General features: G+C 41.8%; 1 protein-coding gene across 1 annotated transcript in view; it reads left to right on the forward strand.

Moving 5' to 3' along the window:
• The window catches only part of PPP2CB (protein phosphatase 2 catalytic subunit beta), a 52,153-nt gene that overhangs the window by 23,186 nt on the left and 5,700 nt on the right, over window positions 1-23,267 (forward strand). The window contains exons 2-4 of the mRNA XM_077274045.1: window positions 14,120-14,329; window positions 15,723-15,896; window positions 18,797-18,886. Coding sequence (XP_077130160.1) covers window positions 14,120-14,329; window positions 15,723-15,896; window positions 18,797-18,886 — 474 coding nt within the window. The remainder of the gene's footprint in view (window positions 1-14,119; window positions 14,330-15,722; window positions 15,897-18,796; window positions 18,887-23,267) is intronic.

A 23,267-nucleotide genomic window follows, 5' to 3' on the forward strand; every position in this document is an offset into this window, starting at 1 on the left:
ACTTAGCTGCTTTTTTCTTGCCATTATACAAATTCTAACAGTCTATTCAGTAGGACTATCAGCTGTGTATCCACCAGACTTCTGCTCAACACAACTGATTGCCCCAACCCCATTTATAAGGCAAGAAATCCCTCTTATTAAACCTGACAGTGCACACCTGTGAAGTGAAAACCATTCCCGGTGACTGCCTCTTGAAGCTCATCAAGAGAATGCCAAGAGTGCAAAGCAGTCATCAAAGCAAAAGGTGGCTACTTTGAAGAACCTAGAATATAAGACATAATTTCAGTTGTTTCATACCTTTTTGTTAAGTATATAATTCCACATGTGTTAATTCATAGTTTTGATGCCTTCAGTGTGAATGTCCAATTTTCATAGTTATGAAAATACAGAAAAATCTTTAAATGAGAAGGTGTGTCCAAACTTTTGGTCTGTACTGTATATGTAAAATATATACAGTTGTGCTCAAAAGTTTACATACCCCGGCAGAATTTTTGATTTATTGGCCTTTCTTAGAATATGAATGATAACACCAAAACGTTTTCTCCACTCATGGGTAGTGGTTGGGTGAAGCCATTTATTGTCAAACTACTGTGTTATCTCTTTGTAAATCATAATGACAACCCAACACATCCAAATGACCCTGATCAAAAGTTCACATACCCTGATGATTTTGGCCTGATAACATGCACAGAAGTTCACACAAATGGGTTTGAATGGCTACTAAAGGTAACATCCTCACCTGTGACCTGTTTGTTTGTAATCAGTGTGTGTCCATAAAAGCTGAGTAAGGGTATGTGCACACGATGCAGATTTAGTGCAGAATTGGTGCAGAACTGCAGCAGATTTTTCTGCTGCAGAAACGCTGCAGAACTGCACTGTGATTTACAGTACAATGTAAATCAATGGGAAAAAAAAAAAGCTGTGCACATGGTGCAGAAAAATCTGCGCAGAAACGCTGCAGATTTCAAAGAAGTGCACGTCGCTTCTTTTGTGCAGTTCTGCAGCGTTTCTGCTGCAGATTTTTCTGCACCATGTGTACAGCTTTTTTTTTTCCCCATTGATTTACATTGTACTGCATAGAAACTGCATAGAAACTGCATAGAAACTGCGCAGAAACTGCATAGAATCTGCGCAGAAACTGCATAGAATCTGCATAGAATCTGCATAGAATCTGCATAGAATCTGCATAGAATCTGCATAGAATCTGCATAGAATCTGCATAGAATCTGCATAGAATCTGCATAGAAACTGCACAGAAACTGCATAGAATCTGCGCAGAAACTGCATAGAAACTGCACAGAAACTGCATCAAATCTGCAGATGCAGATTTAGTGCAGAAAATTCTGCACCACATTTCCTACGTGTGCACATAGCCTAAGTTTCTGGGATCCAGACAGACTGTTGCATCTTTCATCCAGCCATTTTTTTTTTTAATCGCAGCAACAGCATATGGGGAAAATATCTCTATGGGGCATCTTATGGGGCCATGTGCAGCATTATATGGGGGAAAATTTCTCTATGGAGCATCTTATGGAGCCATAATCAGCATTTGTGCAGCATTATATGGGGCAAATATCTATATGGAGCATCTTATGGGGCCCATCATGAATTGTATGGAGCATTATATGTGGCTCCTGATTCAATAAGGATATTCAAAACTTAACCTAATGATATCTCAATTAATTTTACTTTTATTGGTACCTATTTTTATTTTTTAAATTTACCGGTAGCTGCTGCATTTTCCACCCTAGGCTTATACTCAAGTCATTAAGTTCTCCCAGTTTTTTTTTTGTGGCTAAGTTAGGGGTCTCGGCTTATACTCGGGTCGGCTTATACACAAGAATATACGGTATTTCTTATTATTAGGTGTCTCCACCTGAGGAAAGAGAGCTCTGGAGATAACTTTTATGAGGACCATGTCTTATCAATACGTAGTGCCTGCTGAGTCTTCTTCTGAGACAGAATAATTCCTTTTAGATCTCTTCATGATGAAATCCAAAATGACTGATTTTGTTCACCTGCACGTGCCACTGGGGGTGGGAGGGTTGGTTGTAGTCAGGTGGCCACCAACACATTACATATAAGTTAGAGAAATCTGCTGACTGTCCAAGGACCTTTTTAACATTGGTTCTGTATTACAAAATGGGACATGACAGGATATGTAGATTATTCTGCAGACAGCGTGCAGTCAAAACCAGCTGATCACACACTCAGTGCTTCACAATGTGATAGAAGAAAGGCAGCACTCTCCGCGGGCTTTATTCCATACGTAAAATCCTTCTCCGAGTAGGCAATGCTGACACTAAATGGGATAGAAGATTCACTCAAGCGTACGCTTCATCAGGCTTGAAAAACGTCATTCCGGTGTTATAAATGCCTCTGATGTTTATATGGTAACCATGACAGTGAACACATGCAATAAAGCTCTATACGTGTTAACTACAGAACCGTTTTACATTATGCAAAGGGAGAGTTCTTGGTATATGTAATTTTGTGTCCATATAGGGCCCTCTAAATTAGAATAACTATACGTCCCTTGCATTAAAGCAAGATCAACAACCCATCTTTCCCAAACCATACACAGGCCTGCAGCTCTTAGAAGATACGAAGGCGTCTATTCATTCCCAAGAAATTGGTTTTAACTCGTTTGGAAATGAGGCATAAAGTGCTTCTGGGCGTAACAGAGCACTTAAGGAGCCGCCTCCTCGTTAGGTTGTTTTCCTGGCCAGCACCAGCCTCTTTAGCATGATGACTTTGTCTGATTTCCTTGCCCTGATGTCACACCGTGCGCTATCTATCAAACTAGAAAGGCTGAAGCAACAAATACGTCATGGAAAGGTGTCATTTGAATTCCTTTTCAAAGTCCTGCATACTCGTATGTTCGGCTGGTTGGGATAGTAGGTTGATCTTACGCACAGATTCCCTTTTATGGAGCATTTTAAATCAAGAATAATATCTGTTAAAGGAGGTAAGCCTCTTTCTAGTCAGATGCATGGTGAGGTAGTACGTCTTGCTGCCTCAGTAGTTCCAGTACAAGACTCTTGTTATTGCACTCAGTACATAGTACAACATACTCCTACTTGGGATCGTATGTTCATTGTTGGCATTCTGGACACTGTCAGTACTTGCCACACTGTACATCAAAGTACAGACCCCCTCTGATAGGATCACCGACCCTTCCTTCTGCCATTAGCCCAGGAAGTGTAGAAACCTAAATAGACTCTTGTAGGACCCCAATCCCAATAATACCGTGTATGGCCATGTTACTGAATCAGAGCGAGGTGCAACAGCCAGGGTGTAGAAGTTCTGTCTAAATAAAACAATCATAACTTTTTTTTTTTTTTGGAAGGGGAGAGGATACAATGGGGAGTACAGCCATATTGGTTGTCTCCTCCTGGTTTCCCAAACTGACTTCCGATTTTGTCATGTCAGTGGCATTCATCCCAGGGACAATGCTGGTTAGGTGCAGATTTATAATGAAAAGAGAGAGTCACAGAACGAACGGCACTTGGCGATGTAAAACAACTCGTTCACTATTGAACGCAGGATTCTTTTCAGGACTCTTATAGCATGTTTGCAACCAGTGATATTAGGGAGGTGCTCCACTGAAGAAAGTTACGCCAAAATGTCCATAAAGTAGAAAAGAAGTAGCACTCACCCAGGATCTGCTGATGATTAGTGTCCTTTATTCAGGTTCACAGCATTGCGGACATAACATGGAGAGGCGGCTGGTGTACAGAGGGATGCAGGGGGGTGAGGAGAGGACGACGGCCGTTTCGCGCTCTTGCGCTTCCACGGGTCCAGGTGCACAATTAAAAAAAAATGTAATTTCCTTTATAGGGAATTAGACTAAGTTGCGTGAATACATGTGATGATACAAAACTTAAAAACGTATATTTCATGACAAAGATAAGTACACTTCTAGATAGTAAATTTCAGAGAATATCACTCAATAATTTTATGATTTTACATCTATAAAAATATTGCCATGTCTAGTTTGTCATTGAGACCTATGGGCCCCTGTGCATTAGTCTCAATAATCCACCTTGCCTCGCGTTGAAGTAATATTTTATTACGATCACCGCCTTGAGGTGGACATTTTACCAATTCAAGACCTGCAAAGCGTAGTAGATTTGGGTTTGCATTATGCATATCACGCATGTGTTTAATCAATCGGGGACAACCTTTCCCGGTTAATATTGAATTATAATGTTCCCTAAATCTAGTAACGAGCGGGCGGATGGTTTTACCAATGTAAAAGAACAAACATGGGCAAAAGACTATATAGACAACAAATTTACTCTTACATGTAATAAGATGTCGGACCGTGTGATTAATCGCACCAATGTGTATAGGATTACCCAATAGTCTAAGATGACAGAAACTACAGTTTCCACATTTGTGGTTCCCCTGAGGTTGAAATTTTTTTAGCCAATTATTTTCAGCGGGTAAGAGTTGGTTTTGAACTAAGAGATCACCTAAATTCTTTGTGCGCTTATACGCAAATCTTGGATGGTATGTAGTTATTTCTGCTAAGTCTCTATCATTCTGTAGTACATGCCAATTTTTATTAATGGCTGTGTAAATTTCTTTGTCTATAGGACTATGTGTGAAAGTAAATACAAATTTTTGGTGATCAGTCTCCTGAGGGACGGACCGTTTGACCGTTTGATTACTCTAGAAAATCAAATAAACGCAGAACTTCAAGAGATGGATGGGTGACCGATTCAGACTCCAGCGGAATTGAAGAGTCGGCAGGGAATGAATTGCCCGCAACTACACCCATAAGATCTGATATTCCTTTAGAAAAAAGACTCGACGTGGGGGCCATAAAAATAAACACGCAAAAGAAACGCAAGCAAGTGTCCTGGAGGAGATGAATAACAACGAAAACCAACTGCAAATCATTAATTTATCCAATAAAGTCCTGTCCAATGAGCAAATTAAAGTGTTATCTTTGGGTTTGAATTTTTGCATCCCTGATGACTTTAATCTAACGGATTTTAAGATCGACCTGTTCAAAGCCACGAGAAAATTACACCTAAAAAATTTTTTTTCAGTTGCTAAAAAAAACACTGATAGAATGTCAAATACTGCATCTACAGAAAGCCCTGCATCTATAGGGAATTTGGGGTTTATGGCTTTTCCTCTGTCTAATCCGCACGACATTGAGGATGCGTGGCCGAGAGTACAACTATGGAATCTTTTAGAGGAGGCATTAAATCCACATTTATGCCACCCATTTCCCCAGGCAATCCTATCGACCTATTTTAAGACTTGGTAGTAAAAGATGTGGAATCCATCCTATACCGTAAACCTAAGAAAAATCTTTCCATCAATGAAGAAAAAGCAATACGGGAAATGCAGCAGTGGAAAGATGTGGTCATAAGAAAAGCGGACAAGGGGGGCAATTTAGTTATATTGGAAAAAAATTACTATATCAGTGAAGCTATGTCACGAATGATAGAACTACTTATGTTCCTCTTGATTACAATCCTACAAGTAAGTTCAAAGAAAAATTAAGAATATTACTTAATAAATATGTGACTAAAGGTACTTTGATGAAAAGCAAAGCCAAAAAATTACTCCCGGAATACCCTAATATACCACATTGGTATAGTTTGCCAAAAATCCACAAAAATGCTACTCAACCCCCAGGGCGTCCTATCATATCCGGAATCGGATCGCTTACAGAACCCTTGTCCCAATTTCTTGATTGGCTACTGAAACCACTGCTGCAAAAAATTCCTTCTTTTGTGAAAGATTCAGGCGATTTTCTATTGGCCCTACAATCATTTGACTGGCAACCAGGTTTTGTTTTAGTGTCGATAGATGTCATCAACCTATATACACGGACACCTCAAACCAAGGGCATTGATGCAATTCGAACAATTTTGACAAATACTGACAAAGATCAGGACTTTATTGCGTTTATTACTGAGAGTCTGGAATTTGTACTTTCGCACAATGCGTTTAAATTGATCGATAAATGGTTCTTGCCAATGCACAGGCACTGCAATGGGTACGCCCGTTGCATGTGTCTTTGCTAATTTATCCCTTGCTGCCTTTGAGGAAAAATATATCACGTCTGAGTCAAATCCCAATTTAAGACATGTGCAAACATACTTAAGATTCGCAGACGATATTTTTATCGTCTGGGATGGATCAAAAAATGAATTTGATGCTTTTGTTGCCCATCTCGATAATGTTAATGAAGAGAATATGCAATTTACTGCTTGTTTTGGAGGTAACTCTCTTGATTTCCTGGATGTAAAAATCGATATTGAGGATGGTAGGCTTAACACGAGAGTACATAAAAAACCAACTGCGACAAATAATTTATTGCATTTTAATAGTGCCCACCCATTCCACACAAGGAATAGCATACCCTATAGTCAGATGGTGCGGTATAGAAAAATTAATAATAATGATGCGATATTTAAAGAACAAATCTCCGAATTAAAAACTATTTTTTTGAAAAGAAATTATCCTCCCAACATTTTGACAGCAGCGGAAAATAGGGTAGGAAAACTTAAACAAAAAGATCTTTTAAAAAATCGTAAGAAAATCAAACGGTCCCTCCCTCAGGAGACTGATCACCAAAAATTTGTATTTACTTTCACACATAGTCCTATAGACAAAGAAATTTACACAGCCATTAATAAAAATTGGCATGTACTACAGAATGATAGAGACTTAGCAGAAATAACTACATACCATCCAAGATTTGCGTATAAGCGCACAAAGAATTTAGGTCATCTTAGTTCAAAACTGACTCTTACCCGCTGAAAATAATTGGCTAAAAAAATTTCAACCCCAGGGGAACCACAAATGTGGAAACTGTAGTTTCTGTCATCTTAGACTATTGGGTAATCCTATACACATTGGTGCGATTAATCACACGGTCCGACATCTTATTACATGTAAGAGTAAATTTGTTGTCTATATAGTCTTTTGCCCATGTTTGTTCTTTTACATTGGTAAAACCATCCGCCCGCTCGTTACTAGATTTAGGGAACATTATAATTCAATATTAACCGGGAAAGGTTGTCCCCGATTGATTAAACACATGCGTGATATGCATAATGCAAACCCAAATCTACTACGCTTTGCAGGTCTTGAATTGGTAAAATGTCCACCTCAAGGCGGTGATCGTAATAAAATATTACTTCAACGCGAGGCAAGGTGGATTATTGAGGCTAATGCACAGGGGCCCATAGGTCTCAATGACAAACTAGACATGGCAATATTTTTATAGATGTAAAATCATAAAATTATTGAGTGATATTCTCTGAAATTTACTATCTAGAAGTGTACTTATCTTTGTCATGAAATGCACGTTTTTAAGTTTTGTATCATCACATGTATTCACGCAACTTAGTCTAATTCCCTATAAAGGAAATTACGTTTTTTAATTGTGCACCTGGACCCGTGGAAGCGCACGAGCGCGAAACGGCCGTCGTCCTCTCCTCACCCCCCGCATCCCTCTGTACACCAGCCGCCTCTCCATGTTATGTCCGCAATGCTGTGAACCTGAATAAAGGACACTAATCATCAGCAGATCCTGGGTGAGTGCCACTTCTTTTCTACTTTATGACATTTTGGCAGATTTATAATAACTACACCCAGGCAGTAACAAAACATGTCATCACATCAAGGCTTTTGACAACCTGTTTGTCTTTGGCTTTCTAGACATATTTTTGTTTCGTCAAGAGGGACCTGCCTGCTGAAATTGGAGGTCTAAATTGGCTATTTCGGACTCTGGCCGTGATTATGGTTCACCTGCCTAATAGATCCGTAAAAACTCTCAGAATAGTCTAGTGCCTTTTAGGGCATCTTTATTTTAGTGTGATGGGATTTTTCTGCAAAGCTTCTCATGGCCATTTATTTTTAAGCTGGAACGGTCCTGCTTTGTGAATTGGTGCCTGGTCTGTTGCATTGCTGCAGCCAGCTCCTCACATGAGAATTTTAAATAAGACAATTTAAGGGGAACCTGTCAGCTGATTAATGCTGTCCGTGGTTTGGCCAACAGGAATCGGAGACTAGCACCTGCATTGCTCTGAAGTACTGCTGCTACATTAACATATTAAAATAAGTCAGCCAACACAACCCGCCTCTGGGACTAGTTCCCTCATGCCGTGCCACACTTTCAGCTTTGTTAGTAATAATGGAGCTGGTCACTTATTTATGTCACCTGTAATTTAGGCAGCTGAAGTCAGTTCATCGGTTCCCTGTAAAGAAAATCTGCCAACAGGAATTTGCTATCCCATATGAAGGGGGGCAGAGACCATATTCCAACAATGTATCACATACTGTTCGGCTTGCTGCAGATTTTATAAAATCACTATTTTACCTGCTGCAGACCTGCTAGTTCTCTGAATGCTCCTCATTGTTTAACCTACTCTGATCACTGTATAAACTGCACATCACTGATTGGCAGCTTTCTGTGTACACTGTGCATAGGCAGAAAGCTGCCAATCAGTGGTGGGGCGGGTTCACCAAGCTCATGACTATGGAGGACTACATGGCTGCAGGTTTACTAGTCCTCTAGTGATAACTAGTGACTTTATCAGAACTTCAGTAAGCAGCCCGGTAAGTGATACACCACAGAAATTGGGATGTTTCCTTGTATGTTATTCTGCTGTGAAATTAGGTGGCAAAAATCTGGTGACAGATTCCCCTTCAAGAACAGAAGATAACATTCCATAATGATTTGCTGTATGTATCAAATTGCTTAGCATGAATCGGTATAGCTGCACCCTTGCAACCAGGTACGGTATATCTTCACAGGTCTCTCCTATGCGCAGAGGTTTGCAAAAGTATTCACCTCCCTTGGCATTTTTTTGTGCTTTGCTAACTCACAACTTGAAATTTCACAGTACATTTAAAGAACAGCCTACAACTGTGAACATTTTTGTTTTCGTTTTTTTTTGTTTTGTTTTTGTAAAATAGAAGAACAAAATAACTGAAAAATTCCGTTTGCATAACTATTCTTCCCCCTAAAGTCAGTATTTTGTAGAGCCTCCTTTTATGGCGATTACAACTGGATGTTGCTTTGTATAAGTCTCTGAGCTTTCCACATCTTGCACTGGTAGTTTTGCCCATTCCTCATGGTAAAACTGCTCCTGCTCCTTTAAGGGTATGTGCACACATTGAGGATTCGTGTGTGATTTTTCAGTGCAGATTCTGAAAAATCCACAGTTAAAACGCCCTGCGGATTTACTGCGGTTTTTGTGCGGATTTCAAATGCATTTTTACACCTGCGGATTCCAATTACGGAACAGGTGTAAAACGCTGCAGCATCCGCACAAAGAATTAACATGCTGCGGAAAATAAACCGCAGCGTTTCTGCTCGGTATTTTCCGCACCATGTGCACTGCGGATTTGGTTTTCCATAGGTTTATGTGGTACTGTACACCGCATGGAATCCAAATCCGCAACGTGTGCACATAGCCTAAGATGAGTGGTTTCCTCTGGTGAACAGCAATCTTCCAGTCTGACCACAGATTCTCAGTTGGATTAAGGTTTCCCCTTAGGCTATGTGCACACGTTGCAGATTGGGGTGCAGAATTTTCGGCACAAAATCTGCATCCTGGCAAAAACGCACTTGCAGATTTGATGCGTTTTTTTTTTTTTTATGCGGATTTTGTACATTTTTCTTGCGGATTTCATGCTTCTTTTTTTTTTATCCCTGCGGATTTCTATAATGGAAGGGTGCAGAAACGCTGCAGATCTGCACAAAAGAAGTGACATGCTCCTTTCAGTCCGCTGCGTTTTCCATGCAGAATTTTCCGTACTTTAGCACAGCATTTTTTTTTCCCTATTGATTTACATTGTACTGTAAATTACTTTGCGGATCTGCAGCATTTCTGCCCAGAATGAATGCTGCAGATCTGCAGTAAATCCGCATCGTGTGCACACAGCCTAAAACAACTCGTGTTGCTTTAGCAGTATGCTTTGGGGTCATTGTCTTGTTAGAGCTCCGTCCCAGTCTCAAATCACTGACAGACTGAAACAGGTTTTGCTCAAGAATATCCCTGTATTTCACACTATCCATCTGCCTCTCAACCATTTTCTCTGTCCTTGCTGCTGAAAAACATGGTGTTCTTGGGGGTGATGAGCTGTGTTGGTTTGGCACCAGACATAGTGTTTACCATGGTAACTCAAAAATTTAATTTTGGTGTTGCCTCACCACAGCACCTTTTTTCACACATTTGGGGAGTCTCCCACCTGCCTTTTGGCAAACTCAAAACAAACCTTACAATTTTTGTGTGTAAGTTAAGGCTTTTTTCTGCCACCTCTATGGACTGTACGGCTTATTGTGGTTGCATGGATCGATACTCCAGTTTTTACTTGGGAACTCTGCAGCTCCTTCAGGGTTACTACCTCTGGTCTCTGTGCTGCCTCTCTGACTAATGCCCTCCTTGCACGGCCTGACAGTTTTGGTGGGCGGCCCTCTCTTGGCAGGTTTGTTGTGGTACCATGCTCATTCCATTTTATTATATTGGGTTTGATGAAGCTCCCGGGGGGAATCATCAGAGATTGGGATATTTTTTTATAGCCCAACACTGACTTGTACTTCAACAACTTTGTGTTGTTGACACTTGGATTGCACACAGGTGGACTTCATTTCACTAAAGGTGCCGTTACACTAAGCAACTTACCAGCGATCGCGACCAGCGACGTGATCGCTGGTAAGTTGCTGTGTGGTCGCTGGGGAGCTGTCACACAGACAGCTCTCTCCAGCGACCAAGCGACTTCGGCATCGCTGAAACTGTCTTCAGCGATGCCGAAGTCCCCATGTAAAAAAAAAAAAAACACTACATACGCACCTTCTGTCGTCCTTCATGTCCCTCGGCGCTTGCCGCACTGACTGTGTCTCAGCGCCGGCCGGCCGTAACAGCGGTGCCCAGCGGTGAACCGCTGTTACTGCAGGTTCACCGCTGGGCTCTGCTTTACGGCCGGACGGCGCTGAGACAGTCAGTACGGCAAGCTCCAGGGGACATGACGGACAACAGACGGTTAGTATGTAGTGTTTTTTTTTTTTACTTTTACCATGGTATCCATGGTAAATATCGGGTTACTAAGCGCGGCCCTGCGCTTAGTAACCCGATGTTTACCATGGATACCAGTGAAGACATCGCTGGATCGGCGTCACACACGGCGATCCAGCGGTGTCAGTTCGTCCACTCTCCCTGCAACCAGCGATATCCCAGCAGGATCCAGATCGCTGCTGCGTGCCAAACATAGCGATATCGCTATGCAGGACGCTGCAACGTCACGGATCGCTGGCGATATCGCCTAGTGTGACGGTACCTTAAGCATGTGACTTATGAAGGTAATTGCTTGCACCAGAAATTTGTAGGGGCTTCCTATCAAAAGGGGTAAATACATATGCAAATACCAATTATAGTTATTTGATCCCATAAATGTAAATTATACTTATATTTTTCTCATTTCCCTTCACCAACTTAGACTATTTAGTGCTGATGCATCACACACAAATTGGATTACAAAAATATAAACACCGGTTGTAATGTAACAAGAAATGGGTAAAAAGCCAATGGGGTACATAGTTTCACAAGCCACTGTGTGTACATTGGAAGATAGACCTGTCAATCACCTGCAGCTGGGAGCCACACTGGACTAGTCAGGACTCTCCCTAGAGTCCATAAATGTTTTTTTTCTTCATACTATGTTGCCTGAAACATTAGGGCACTGGTTCACTTTCCGGTGTGTTCAGCTTTTCTTTTATTTTTAGTGAACAGACCCTCATTTGAACACATTTTTTATGAGCATAATTAACATTTTCATGTTTAAAGCTAAATATACAGTACATGTGCGGGAAATGCAATATTGTCTGACCCGACCTTCCTCCTTTATATCAGTTTGCATAGCTTATTTAATGCATAGCCACTCCACCAGCTGCTTTCAGCTGAGCATAAAGGGTTAATTATATTGATCCAATCAATCGAAATTATTTTGCCTGGACTTGAAGAATCCATTTGTAGCATTTAAATTATTCTGCAAAGAGGATCATCCTGCAGCCATTGTGTGTGATTTATATGGTCAGTCACAAATATGTTCACTATGCTGAGAAAATGAAACTGTCAGTATGGCAGACAGACATAGATATTCACTATTGAGATTCCCAGAATACTTTTCTGCAAGATTTTGAAGTGTCCGTGGACTTTCCACTTAGTTTTGGATTGTCTGTGGGAATTTGTTCCCATTCATCCAGAAGAGGATTTGTCTGGGTTACAGTAGGAATTCCAGTTCATCCCAATGATGTTCAGTGGGGTTCAGATCATAGCTCAGTTCTGCAGCCACTATTCTCATCATGCCTTTATGGACCTTTCTTAGGCTTTGACAAAATCTTTCGGAAGCAAAATGCCTCTTTTATTCCTAAGCACACAAACCAGGATTCTTTTCCTGCTCGCCCTTAACCCTGCCCTCTGTAACTTCCCATCTGTCCTGTATTAGCATGGCAGTCTTCTATGTACAGGGTGGTCTTCTGCTGTTGATGCAGGATTGGGAGCAGCATTCATGTGGGATTCTAATCTCCTACATAGTCTGTTGGTGATCTAGAAGTGCACATTCCCTGCTGTCCCCTGCATTCACAGCATCGGCTAGCTTGAGATTGCGTGTGCACAGTCCAAATGTTTCTACACTACTGATACAGAGGAGAGGGAGCGGAGATCGCGATCCCAGAACTTCAACATTACCCATATACTGCGGACACTACGTAGCTGGGCCTAAACCATGTGTGTGTTATATGGAATGTCACCTGATGTCACAGCCCATGGGACTGGCACACAGGTTAAGTCGGGCAGATTGTAACTAAGCGTAATAAAAATCTGTGTCATTCCTCCTTCATCATGCACGGCGGATGAAATACTTCCAACATTCCCTTTAAAATCACTGAACTCTTCAGTACCACTTGTACTACTACTATCAAACTTTGTCTATTGATGATACATGGCTGTGTACTTGATTTTTTTTTGCACCTCTTTGCAATGGATGTGGTTGAAATACTTGAAAACCTTAATTTGTCTACATGCTTTTGGCCTTAAAGGGCAGGCTATAAGTGCACTTTTTCACTTGCCCTATTGTTGCAGGTATTGAAGCCAAAACGAACAGTGGATGAAAAAAATAGTACAATCTTTCCTGTATAATTGCCTTCTCTTTTACTATATATTCCTTGCCATGGCTTCAAAAACGGATTTAAAAAACCTACATTGAAATGGACAAGTGAAAGAACACCGATAACTATATCTATAAAAGTAGGACGGACAAAAAAGAGAAAATTTGCCACTTCCTTGAAGAGAAAAAGTGAGCCACACTTACCACCAGAAGCTTCCACCTTCCCCACTCCATTGCTGCCCACCCTAACGTTCTCTGCTAGATTGGAAGTACTGTCCGGACCACCAGTCACTTGACCCTGGCAGGGGCCTCGACTGTCAGGTCACTGGTGGTTGGGGCATAATCACTTCTGGTCCCATTGAGCGGGGATGGAGGATTCCGGTGGTAGGTATTGCATGGTTTTTCTTTTACATAGACTGCTTCTCAATAAATTTTTATATTTTGTTTTTTTTTCTAAATGTCCTTAGATGTCCAGCCCATACAGAGTAACTAAAAACATGAGCCGTAGTAACTGGAGAATTTGTAGGCGCTATATGACTATGTGGTATGGCAGGAGTCTGCCGCAGTGGTGGGTAGCTCACGGTGTTCTAGGGGCAGGAAGATTTTATATACCATATATGCGTAGTTCTGGACAGCCAATTCCATGCAGACCTTTACAACCTTTGCCATATTAAGAGACCGGGTGTACTAGGGGCAAATTGTGAGTCTAAAAAACCAAACTCAATTGAAACGAATAGTTTCACAAGTGTGTGTATTGCGCTGCTGCCCTCCTGTGGTCGTCTTGGTTCTGTACATTAGAAGCTGCTTTACATAGCTGGGTCTGAAAATATCCGAGTAGTATCTGTTGTGTATGGGAAGTACATTGGTAGCATCCCGCCGACTGTAAAATGTATGGGTAAGGTGGATAGTTCCAGACTCTGCCTGTGAGGCCATGTTGCCACATTTTTAATCTGTATATGTGTGTTTTATGTTTAAGGCAAAAGAAATTCTTACTAAAGAGTCAAATGTGCAGGATGTTCGCTGCCCAGTCACCGTGTGCGGAGATGTCCATGGCCAATTTCATGACCTCATGGAGCTCTTCAGAATTGGGGGCAAATCTCCAGACACCAACTACCTGTTCATGGGAGACTACGTGGATAGAGGCTATTACTCTGTGGAGACCGTTACTCTACTTGTAGCACTAAAGGTAATTATTCTGTTTTTTGTTTTTTTTCTATTGTGTGTCACCATTATTCTCCATAGTTTATTATTTTATAGTGATATAGGTCATTTGTTGTCCTATTTATTAAATATACCTACTTGTTAAAGGGAATCTGTCCGCTGGTTTTGCCATGTAATCTTAGAGCAGCATGACGTAGGGGCTGATAGCCTAATTACAGTGATGTGTTAGATACTGGGATGTATTGTGCTGTTTTAGTACAATGAGTGATCTATTAGTAGGAGATTATCACTAATAATAATAATAATAATAATAATTTTATTTATATAGCGCCAACATATTCCGCAGCGCTTTACAAATTATAGAGGGGACTTGTACAGACAATAGACATTACAGCATAACAGTAATCACAGTTCAAAATAGATACCAAGAGGAATGAGGGCCCTGCTCGCAAGCTTACAATCTACAGGACAATTGGCCTTGTGCCTTGTAGTCCAAACCCAGCACTAATTAGCAGTGGTCTGTCACTGTACACTAAAAGCTGAGGTGTCGGTGGGTTACACACCACTCTACTGAGCTCTGCTAGGTCGGCAGCAAACTGTGACTGTGTCTCTAATAACTCCTGCACTCAGTAAACAAAGTGATACAACACTGGATTTGGGGTCTCTACTAGTGATGAGCGAGTGTACTCGTTGCTCGGGTGGTCTCCGAGTATTTGTAAGTGCTCGGAGATTTAGTTTTCCTTGCCGTAGCTGCATGATTTACAGCTAATAGACAGCTTGAAAACATGAGGATTCCCTAGCAACCAGGCAACCCCCACATGTACTCAGGCTGGCTAGCAGCTGTAAATCATGCAGCTTCGTCAACAAAAACTAAATCTCCGAGCAGTTACAAACACTCGGAGACCACCCGAGCAATGAGTATACTCGCTCATCACTAGTCCTAAATTGTCCTAAACCACATAATGTATTGTGTCCCCATCCCTACATCTTTGGCTTGATAAAGGGCTTTCAGGCCTGAAACGTTGCCGTTGTATGACAATGGAGCGGAGTGCCAATAAACGTTACTGGAGAATTGATGAAGATCATATTTGTCGCCTTGGTCAAAAGTTGTTCTGCGTAGCATGAGATCTCAGTTCATCTCCTTATGTGGTTTGTGGTGTAACAGAAGATTTGGAACATATTGCCACCAATAAATCTGGAGAAACGTTTGGTTGCTGACCTCGCTAAGTGCACTCTACAAATTCAGACAGTTTTGATGGACTGATTTATTAGACAGGTGCTTATAGCAGTGGCCAATGAAGTTCAGATTGGCGTCGTTACATGATTTTCTCTATTATGATATTTTCCTATAGCAAATAATAATTTGAGATATAAATGTGTGTGTATTTAGTAGTTTACATGTATATTTTGCTACCTAGGTTCGTTACCCAGAACGCATCACAATATTGAGAGGGAACCATGAATCTCGGCAAATTACTCAAGTCTATGGTTTCTACGACGAGTGTCTACGGAAATATGGGAATGCAAATGTATGGAAGTATTTCACAGATCTCTTTGACTACTTACCATTAACAGCTTTAGTTGATGGCCAGGTACGTATTTTCTGCCTCCTAAGATAGAAAATGGCCATTGTGGTCTTTGAAGGAAAGACAGACTGGACCGCTGCCATTGTCTCGGGCGTGTTCTATATTACAAGATCAAACATTTATACCACACAGTCAGCAGTGAGAAAAAAAACAAATCCTCATTAGGAAGAATAATTACCAAGCAGCTCTGGGGCAAATCTAGCTTCATTTTCTTGCTGTAGTCGCTGTTTTTATTTTTACTTTGGAAAAAAATGGAATTGTGCCGTTTAAATGATGCTTTGTAGCATGTGATAGATGCCAGATATAATATATTTCTTAAATTAATGGGATTGTCCACCACTAGGACAGTCCCTTCTCATTCCTCATGTTTGGCCCCATTAAAATACAAACACCTCTGAAATGCAAACCTCTCCGGATACAAGCACTCCTCTCCGGAGCCGGCGCCATTCCAGTGGTGTAGGCACTCATGCTCCTGGAGCTCACATTAGGTGGTTACATCACACAAGCCCTGTGCCCAATCAGCGCTGGCATCACTGTCTCCACCTTCAGACATATTGAACAGGAAGTCAGGGCCGCGGCTGCTCTGTCTCTTGTTGTTCGATTTGTCCGAAGGTGGGACCAGTCACATCAGCGGTGATTGGTCGCAGGGCTCGTGTGATGTAACCAACTCAAGTGAGCTCCAGGAACACGAGTGCCTACACTACTGGAATGGCGCCGGCACAAGAGGCGAGTATACAATCGTGTTCAAAAGTCCTGCATAGGCGTGAAGAAAACTATATGTTTCATACTTCTGCATCTCTACAGTGAAACTGGTGGGACATATATGTTTTTGTAATCCCTCATTGTATGCCATACTCATTTTTGAATGTCCCAACTGTATAAATTGTTATGGTATGCGCATTTTTGATAATTTTTTTACAGCATAACCATACCTACACCAGTACAGTGTGTAGAATGGTGAACAGGTTTCTAAGTTCATTAACTTCCAATGCAAGTTCACACAGACTTAAATTTAACTTTTTAAGATTTATTATTTTTTATTTAATTCAGAGTCCTGAAAAGGGCCTTTTGAGTGCATCTGTAGCTTCTAATACTTTACTGGCCAGCCTTTGCTCTTGAGCACCAGCTTGCATCTCTGTGGCATTGAGTGAACAAGCTTCTGCAGATGTTCACGAGTGATGATGTGGTTCCAGGCCTGTATCAGAGCCTCAGTCAACCCACTCTTGGTCCTTGGCTGTTTTCTAGATATCTCTAATGATACCTTGTGCCACAAATTTTCAATTGGATTGAGGTCCGGGGACTGAGCTGGCCAGTCAATAGTAGCCACCTTGTTCTTTTTTTTCCATTCCGTTACTGTCTTAGCTCTGTGACAAGGAGCATTATTATCCTGGAAGATATAATCCCCTGAAAACAGGTGTTGAGCAGAAGGAAGCATTTTCTTATTAAGGATGTTTATGTATTTTTTTGCATTAACCATACCCTCCACAATATGAAGCCTTCCAACACCATTGGCTGCCATACAGCCCCAGACCATTACTTTCATCGGATGTTTCACAGAGAAGCTCAAACACTCTGGCTTGTACTCTTCATGTGGGAACCTTCTCACATAAGACTTGCCATCATTTCCTAAAATGCAAAAAGTGCTTTCATCACTAAATAGCACTTTTTCCCACTCCTCCTTCCTCCATTTAAAATATTTCAATGCCCACAGTTTTTGCCTTTGTCTTTGTATGGCTGTCATCAATGGCTTCTTTCGGGCCTTGCACCCTTTCAATCCTGCTTCCAAACATCTCTTCCTAACAGCTGATGTTGCTACCTCAATATTGCACTTTTCTTGCCATTCTTGCAGAAGCTGAGGAGAGGTGATCTTTCCATTGGCAAGGGATGTTCTTATCAGTATTCTCTCCTCCCTGTTAGTTGACTTTCTGGGCCGACCAGATCTGGGCCTTTCCTGGGTAATTCCAAGCTGTTTATGTTTCTGCAAAATTCTTACAACTGTACTCTGATTACAGCCGACCTTCTTTCCGATCTGGGGGTCAGCATAACCCTCTTCATGTAGCACCACAACTCGCACACGATCCTCCGCTGGCAAAAATCTGAAGGCTCCCATCATAAAACTCTACAGTATGATTCACTAGATAGACCAACAGATAAAACAAACAAACAAAGCAGCAGATGTGATGCAATGTAATGCAATGTGATTGGCTGCCATAGCCAGGTTATGATTGGTCACAAGAACCTCATCTGTGATTGGCTAATTTTGGATCTGAAGCTGTACACTATTTAGTTGTGCTTTCAATTCCCATATTGTTGCAATAATTTCAGGCAAAACTGCTTCAAAAGCTAAAAATATTACAGGGAGAGAATGCAAAATTGTATTCTGAACAAAACCATATATAATATGTCATATTAGCATCAAAGATATTCGACAGAAAACGTTTAAAACTTGAAAAATCAATTTATCCTAGGCTTATGCAGGACTTTTGTAGGTGTTTTTATTTTAACAGGTCCAAACATGGGGAATGAGAGTTGACCAAGTAGTGGACAATCCCTTTGAAGAGTAGCCATTGTTTTCATTTTTTTTTTTATAAATTAATAGTGCACATGGATATAATAAACTTTGTAACATCTTATCAAGGAAATCGACTTTTTACACTACCACTGGACAGATCATTTATTCTCAATTCAATGAAGCCTGTATTGTGACGTCAGATTCTTACATTACTGTGATGGGAGATGGCAGTTGGTGCAGATAAGATTCCATGTAAAGGGAAGGTAGCAGAAGAATGGGAGCTAAAGGCAGAACTCCTTCCTGTCACATCTTCCATCTACATTGATGACTGCTAGTACTGATAGTGGGTTATTAATATGGAAAACGTGTCACTAAATCTTTTTTCTTTTCTTAGATCTTCTGTCTCCATGGAGGTCTTTCCCCATCTATCGATACGCTGGATCATATTCGTGCTCTGGACCGCTTACAAGAAGTCCCACATGAGGTATTAATGGAACTACCACCATGTTGCAGCAGTAGGAATCTTGATAGACCCATCTTAGTTTATAGCAAGTGTATAGGCACATTGCTAGCATTACTCCTGCCTTTCTGTCCATTGTGAATATTTATTGTAAGTAACGGTATATGGACAGCTGTGACATTAGTCTACTGGCCCCTAAAATCTAAAAAGATAGATATGGCAACAAATCACACTAGTGGAAGGAGTCCTATGTCACAATGGCAAGTAGGAAGTTTTGCATGAAGTTCTGTAGATTCGTTAGCATTTCTTGCAGTTGAGGTTAATTTTCTTCTGCTATTCTAACTTGTCTGGTAAATATTTCACAAGTAAAATGAAATGGTAAAAACAGTTGTCCAAATGTTATACTAGAGTGGAGCTCTCTGACAGCACTGGAGCCGGGTTTTTGCCGAGAATGGGAATACATTGGATATTGTATTAATTTAACACACAATATGTTGACATGATTCTTAAAGGGAAGGTGCCACCAGTTTTCTTGTAGTTTGTTTTTTTGTGAAATTAAGCTTAAAATAGTAAATAAAATGTATTAATGCAATGTTTGCACCGTTTGCAAACATTTGTATATGAAAAATATTATATATTTTCTTACAAATATATATATTGACCACTAGGGGGAGCATTTTCCGTTTTAGACCTCAAGCAGCTATAGTAAGACTTACCAGCTTTACTGTTAGCTGGAAAATCTGGGCAGTAACTGCTGACATCAGCATTTCCCTCCCCTTTTGGGTGGTCTAATATCCCTGGGGCAGAATGAAGAGCAGCATCACAGGGCAGAGCCATTTTGTGTGTGACTGCCCTGTGATCTGCTATCACCAGCAGTTCCTGCATCAGAAGCACAGTTAGGGTACCGTCACACAGTGGCATTTTTATCGCTACGACGGCACGATTCGTGACGTTCTAGCGATATCGTTACGATCTCGCAGTGTCTGACACGCTACTGCGATCAGGCACCCAGCTGAGAATCGTACGTCGTAGCACATCGTTTGAAACTTTCTTTCGTCGCTGGATCTCCCGCTGTCATTGCTGGATCGTTGTGTGTGACAGCGATCCAGCGATGCGTTCGCTGGTAACCAGGGTAAACATCGGGTTACTAAGCGCAGGGCCGCGCTTAGTAACCCGATGTTTACCGTGGTTACCAGCGTAAAAGTAAAAAAAAAAAAACTGTACATACTCACCATCTGATGTCCGTCAGGTCCCTTGCCGTCTGCTTTCCGCTCTGACTGTCTGCCGGCCGGAAAGTGAGAGCAGATCACAGCGGTGACGTCGCCGCTGCGCTCTGCTCTCACTGTACGGCCGGATCTCAGTCAGAGCGGAAAGCAGACGGCAAGGGACCTGACGGACATCAGATGGTGAGTTGTTGTGAATTTGGATTCTGGGCTCCCCCGGTGGCTACTGGTGGAATTGAACTTGTGACATCATCTTCCCTGTTCACCTGTTCTGATTAGATCTGGGTGTCGCTATATAACCTGGCTTCTCTGTTAGATGCTTGCCGGTCAACAATGTTATCAGAAGCCTCTCTGTGCTTGTTCCTGCTCCCAGACATCTACTAGATAAGTTGGACATTCGTCCATGTTTTGTTTTTGTATTTTGGTTCCAGTTCACAGCTGCAGTTTCGTTACTGTGTCTGGAAAGCTCTTGTTGATCAGGAATTGCCACTCTGGTATTATGAGTTAATGCCAGAGTCCTAAAGTAATTTCTGGATGTGTTTTGTTAGGGTTTTCTACTGACCATGAAAGTATGCTTTCTGTCTTCTGCTATCTAGAAAGCGGACCTCAAATTTGCTAAAACTATTTTCCTGCTGCGTTTGTTGTTTCATCTCATATCACCGCCAATATATGTGGGGGGCCTCTGTCTCCTTTCTGGGCATTTCTCTAGAGGTGAGTCAGGTCTTATATTTCCCTCTGCTAGCATTATTTAGTTCTCCGGCCGGCGCTGGGCATATAGGGATAAAAAGTAGGACATGCTACCTGGCTACTTCTAGATGATGCGGTAGGTTTAGTTCATGGTCAGTACAGTTACATCTTCCAAGAGCTTGTTCCTATAGAGGCTTATGCTAGTTCTCTGGCCATGGAGATCATGACAGTTTGACCGGCCCACTAAAGGGTTAAAATCCTTGGCTGAGAAAGGAGAGAAATAAGAAGTCTGCTGAGAATTTTTTTTTTTTTTTTTTTCTCTAGTTGTGAGTGTGCTCTTAATTGGATCACTTGCCAGTCTGTCTATGCGGCAGTCTTTCTTTTTTTTCTCTCTCCTTCTAATCTTTGAATGGCTCTATGTTCACCTGTCTATAATGGATCTACAGAGTGTAACTGCAGGTTTGAATAATCTCGCCACGAAAGTACAAAGTTTGCAAGATTTTGTTGTTCATGCTCCGGTATCAGAGCCGAGAATTCCTTTGCCGGAATTCTTCTCAGGGAATAGATCTAGCTTTCAGAATTTTAGAAATAATTGTAAGTTATTTTTGTCCCTGAGATCTCGTTCTGCTGGAGACCCTGCACAGCAGGTTGGGATTGTGATTTCCTTGCTCCGCGGCGACCCTCAAGATTGGGCTTTTGCATTGGCACCAGGGGATCCTGCGTTGCGCAATGTGGATGCGTTTTTTCTGGCCTTGGGCTTGCTTTATGAGGGCCCATCCTGATCGCCCTGGTGGTTCTGGTGAGGGTTCGGTGCCCCCTCCTTGAGGGGGGGGTACTGTTGTGAATTTGGATTCTGGGCTCCCCCGGTGGCTACTGGTGGAATTGAACTTGTGACATCATCTTCCCTGTTCACCTGTTCTGATTAGATCTGGGTGTCGCTATATAACCTGGCTTCTCTGTTAGATGCTTGCCGGTCAACAATGTTATCAGAAGCCTCTCTGTGCTTGTTCCTGCTCCCAGACATCTACTAGATAAGTTGGACATTCGTCCATGTTTTGTTTTTGTATTTTGGTTCCAGTTCACAGCTGCAGTTTCGTTACTGTGTCTGGAAAGCTCTTGTTGATCAGGAATTGCCACTCTGGTATTATGAGTTAATGCCAGAGTCCTAAAGTAATTTCTGGATGTGTTTTGTTAGGGTTTTCTACTGACCATGAAAGTATGCTTTCTGTCTTCTGCTATCTAGAAAGCGGACCTCAAATTTGCTAAAACTATTTTCCTGCTGCGTTTGTTGTTTCATCTCATATCACCGCCAATATATGTGGGGGGCCTCTGTCTCCTTTCTGGGCATTTCTCTAGAGGTGAGTCAGGTCTTATATTTCCCTCTGCTAGCATTATTTAGTTCTCCGGCCGGCGCTGGGCATATAGGGATAAAAAGTAGGACATGCTACCTGGCTACTTCTAGATGATGCGGTAGGTTTAGTTCATGGTCAGTACAGTTACATCTTCCAAGAGCTTGTTCCTATTGAGGCTTATGCTAGTTCTCTGGCCATGGAGATCATGACAGTGAGTATGTACGGTTTTTTTTTTTTACTTTTACGCTGGTAACCACGGTAAACATCGGGTTACTAAGCGCGGCCCTGCGCTTAGTAACCCGATGTTTACCCTGGTTACCCGGGGACTTCGGCATCGCTCCAGCGCCGTGATTGCAACGTGTGACCGCAGTCTACGACGCTGGAGCGATAATCATACGACGCTGCGACGTCACGAATCGTGCCGTCGTAGCGATGTAAATGGTACTGTGTGACGGTACCCTTAGTTTATGTGGTGTTTATGTATGGAGCAGCATTGTCTGTGCAGAGCGGTCTGTGACTCATCCCTCAGTAAGATAAGAAGGAGCTCCAGGTCTGCAGTGAATGGCCAGGCATTGTGGAGGGAGGGGACAGATACATTGTATAGCAGAGACAGGTGTCAGGTGTCACCTCTCTGCAGGCTGTGAATGCAGCTTAATGGAGTGAATGGAGCCTGTGATAGAGAGTAAGTGGAGCTGGGCAGAGAGCACTGGGCTATAATAAAATGGCTGCTAGTCACACCTACAGCAGTGAGTTGTGCAGCCCACAGAGGCGTGCCCAGCTCACTGCTAACACCTCTCCAATGTTATAGATAGGGTCAGCGCCGGTCTATTATCTCCTATGTCCATGGGGTGCTGTAAAATGACACTGTTAGTGCCCTGCTACTGCTGCAAAACCAAGATGTCAGCCCCCAGTTCCTTCTTTAAACACATATAACACACAAAATCTGTTTCACATGCATTTAAAACTTGGTTATAGCAGCATGTTATGCTACATTACAGTGATTTATTAATAATCTACAAACGCGGTACCTTACCTTTAATTGCACTATTGAGTGGAATTGCAATAATAATATAGATATTTTAAGTTGCAATTATTATTAATATCTGAAAATGGATACCCCAACTTTGGTAGAGTTTCAGAATG

This window comes from Ranitomeya variabilis, chromosome 1 (genome assembly GCF_051348905.1).
Source record: "Ranitomeya variabilis isolate aRanVar5 chromosome 1, aRanVar5.hap1, whole genome shotgun sequence".
NCBI classification, from domain to species: domain Eukaryota; kingdom Metazoa; phylum Chordata; class Amphibia; order Anura; family Dendrobatidae; genus Ranitomeya; species Ranitomeya variabilis.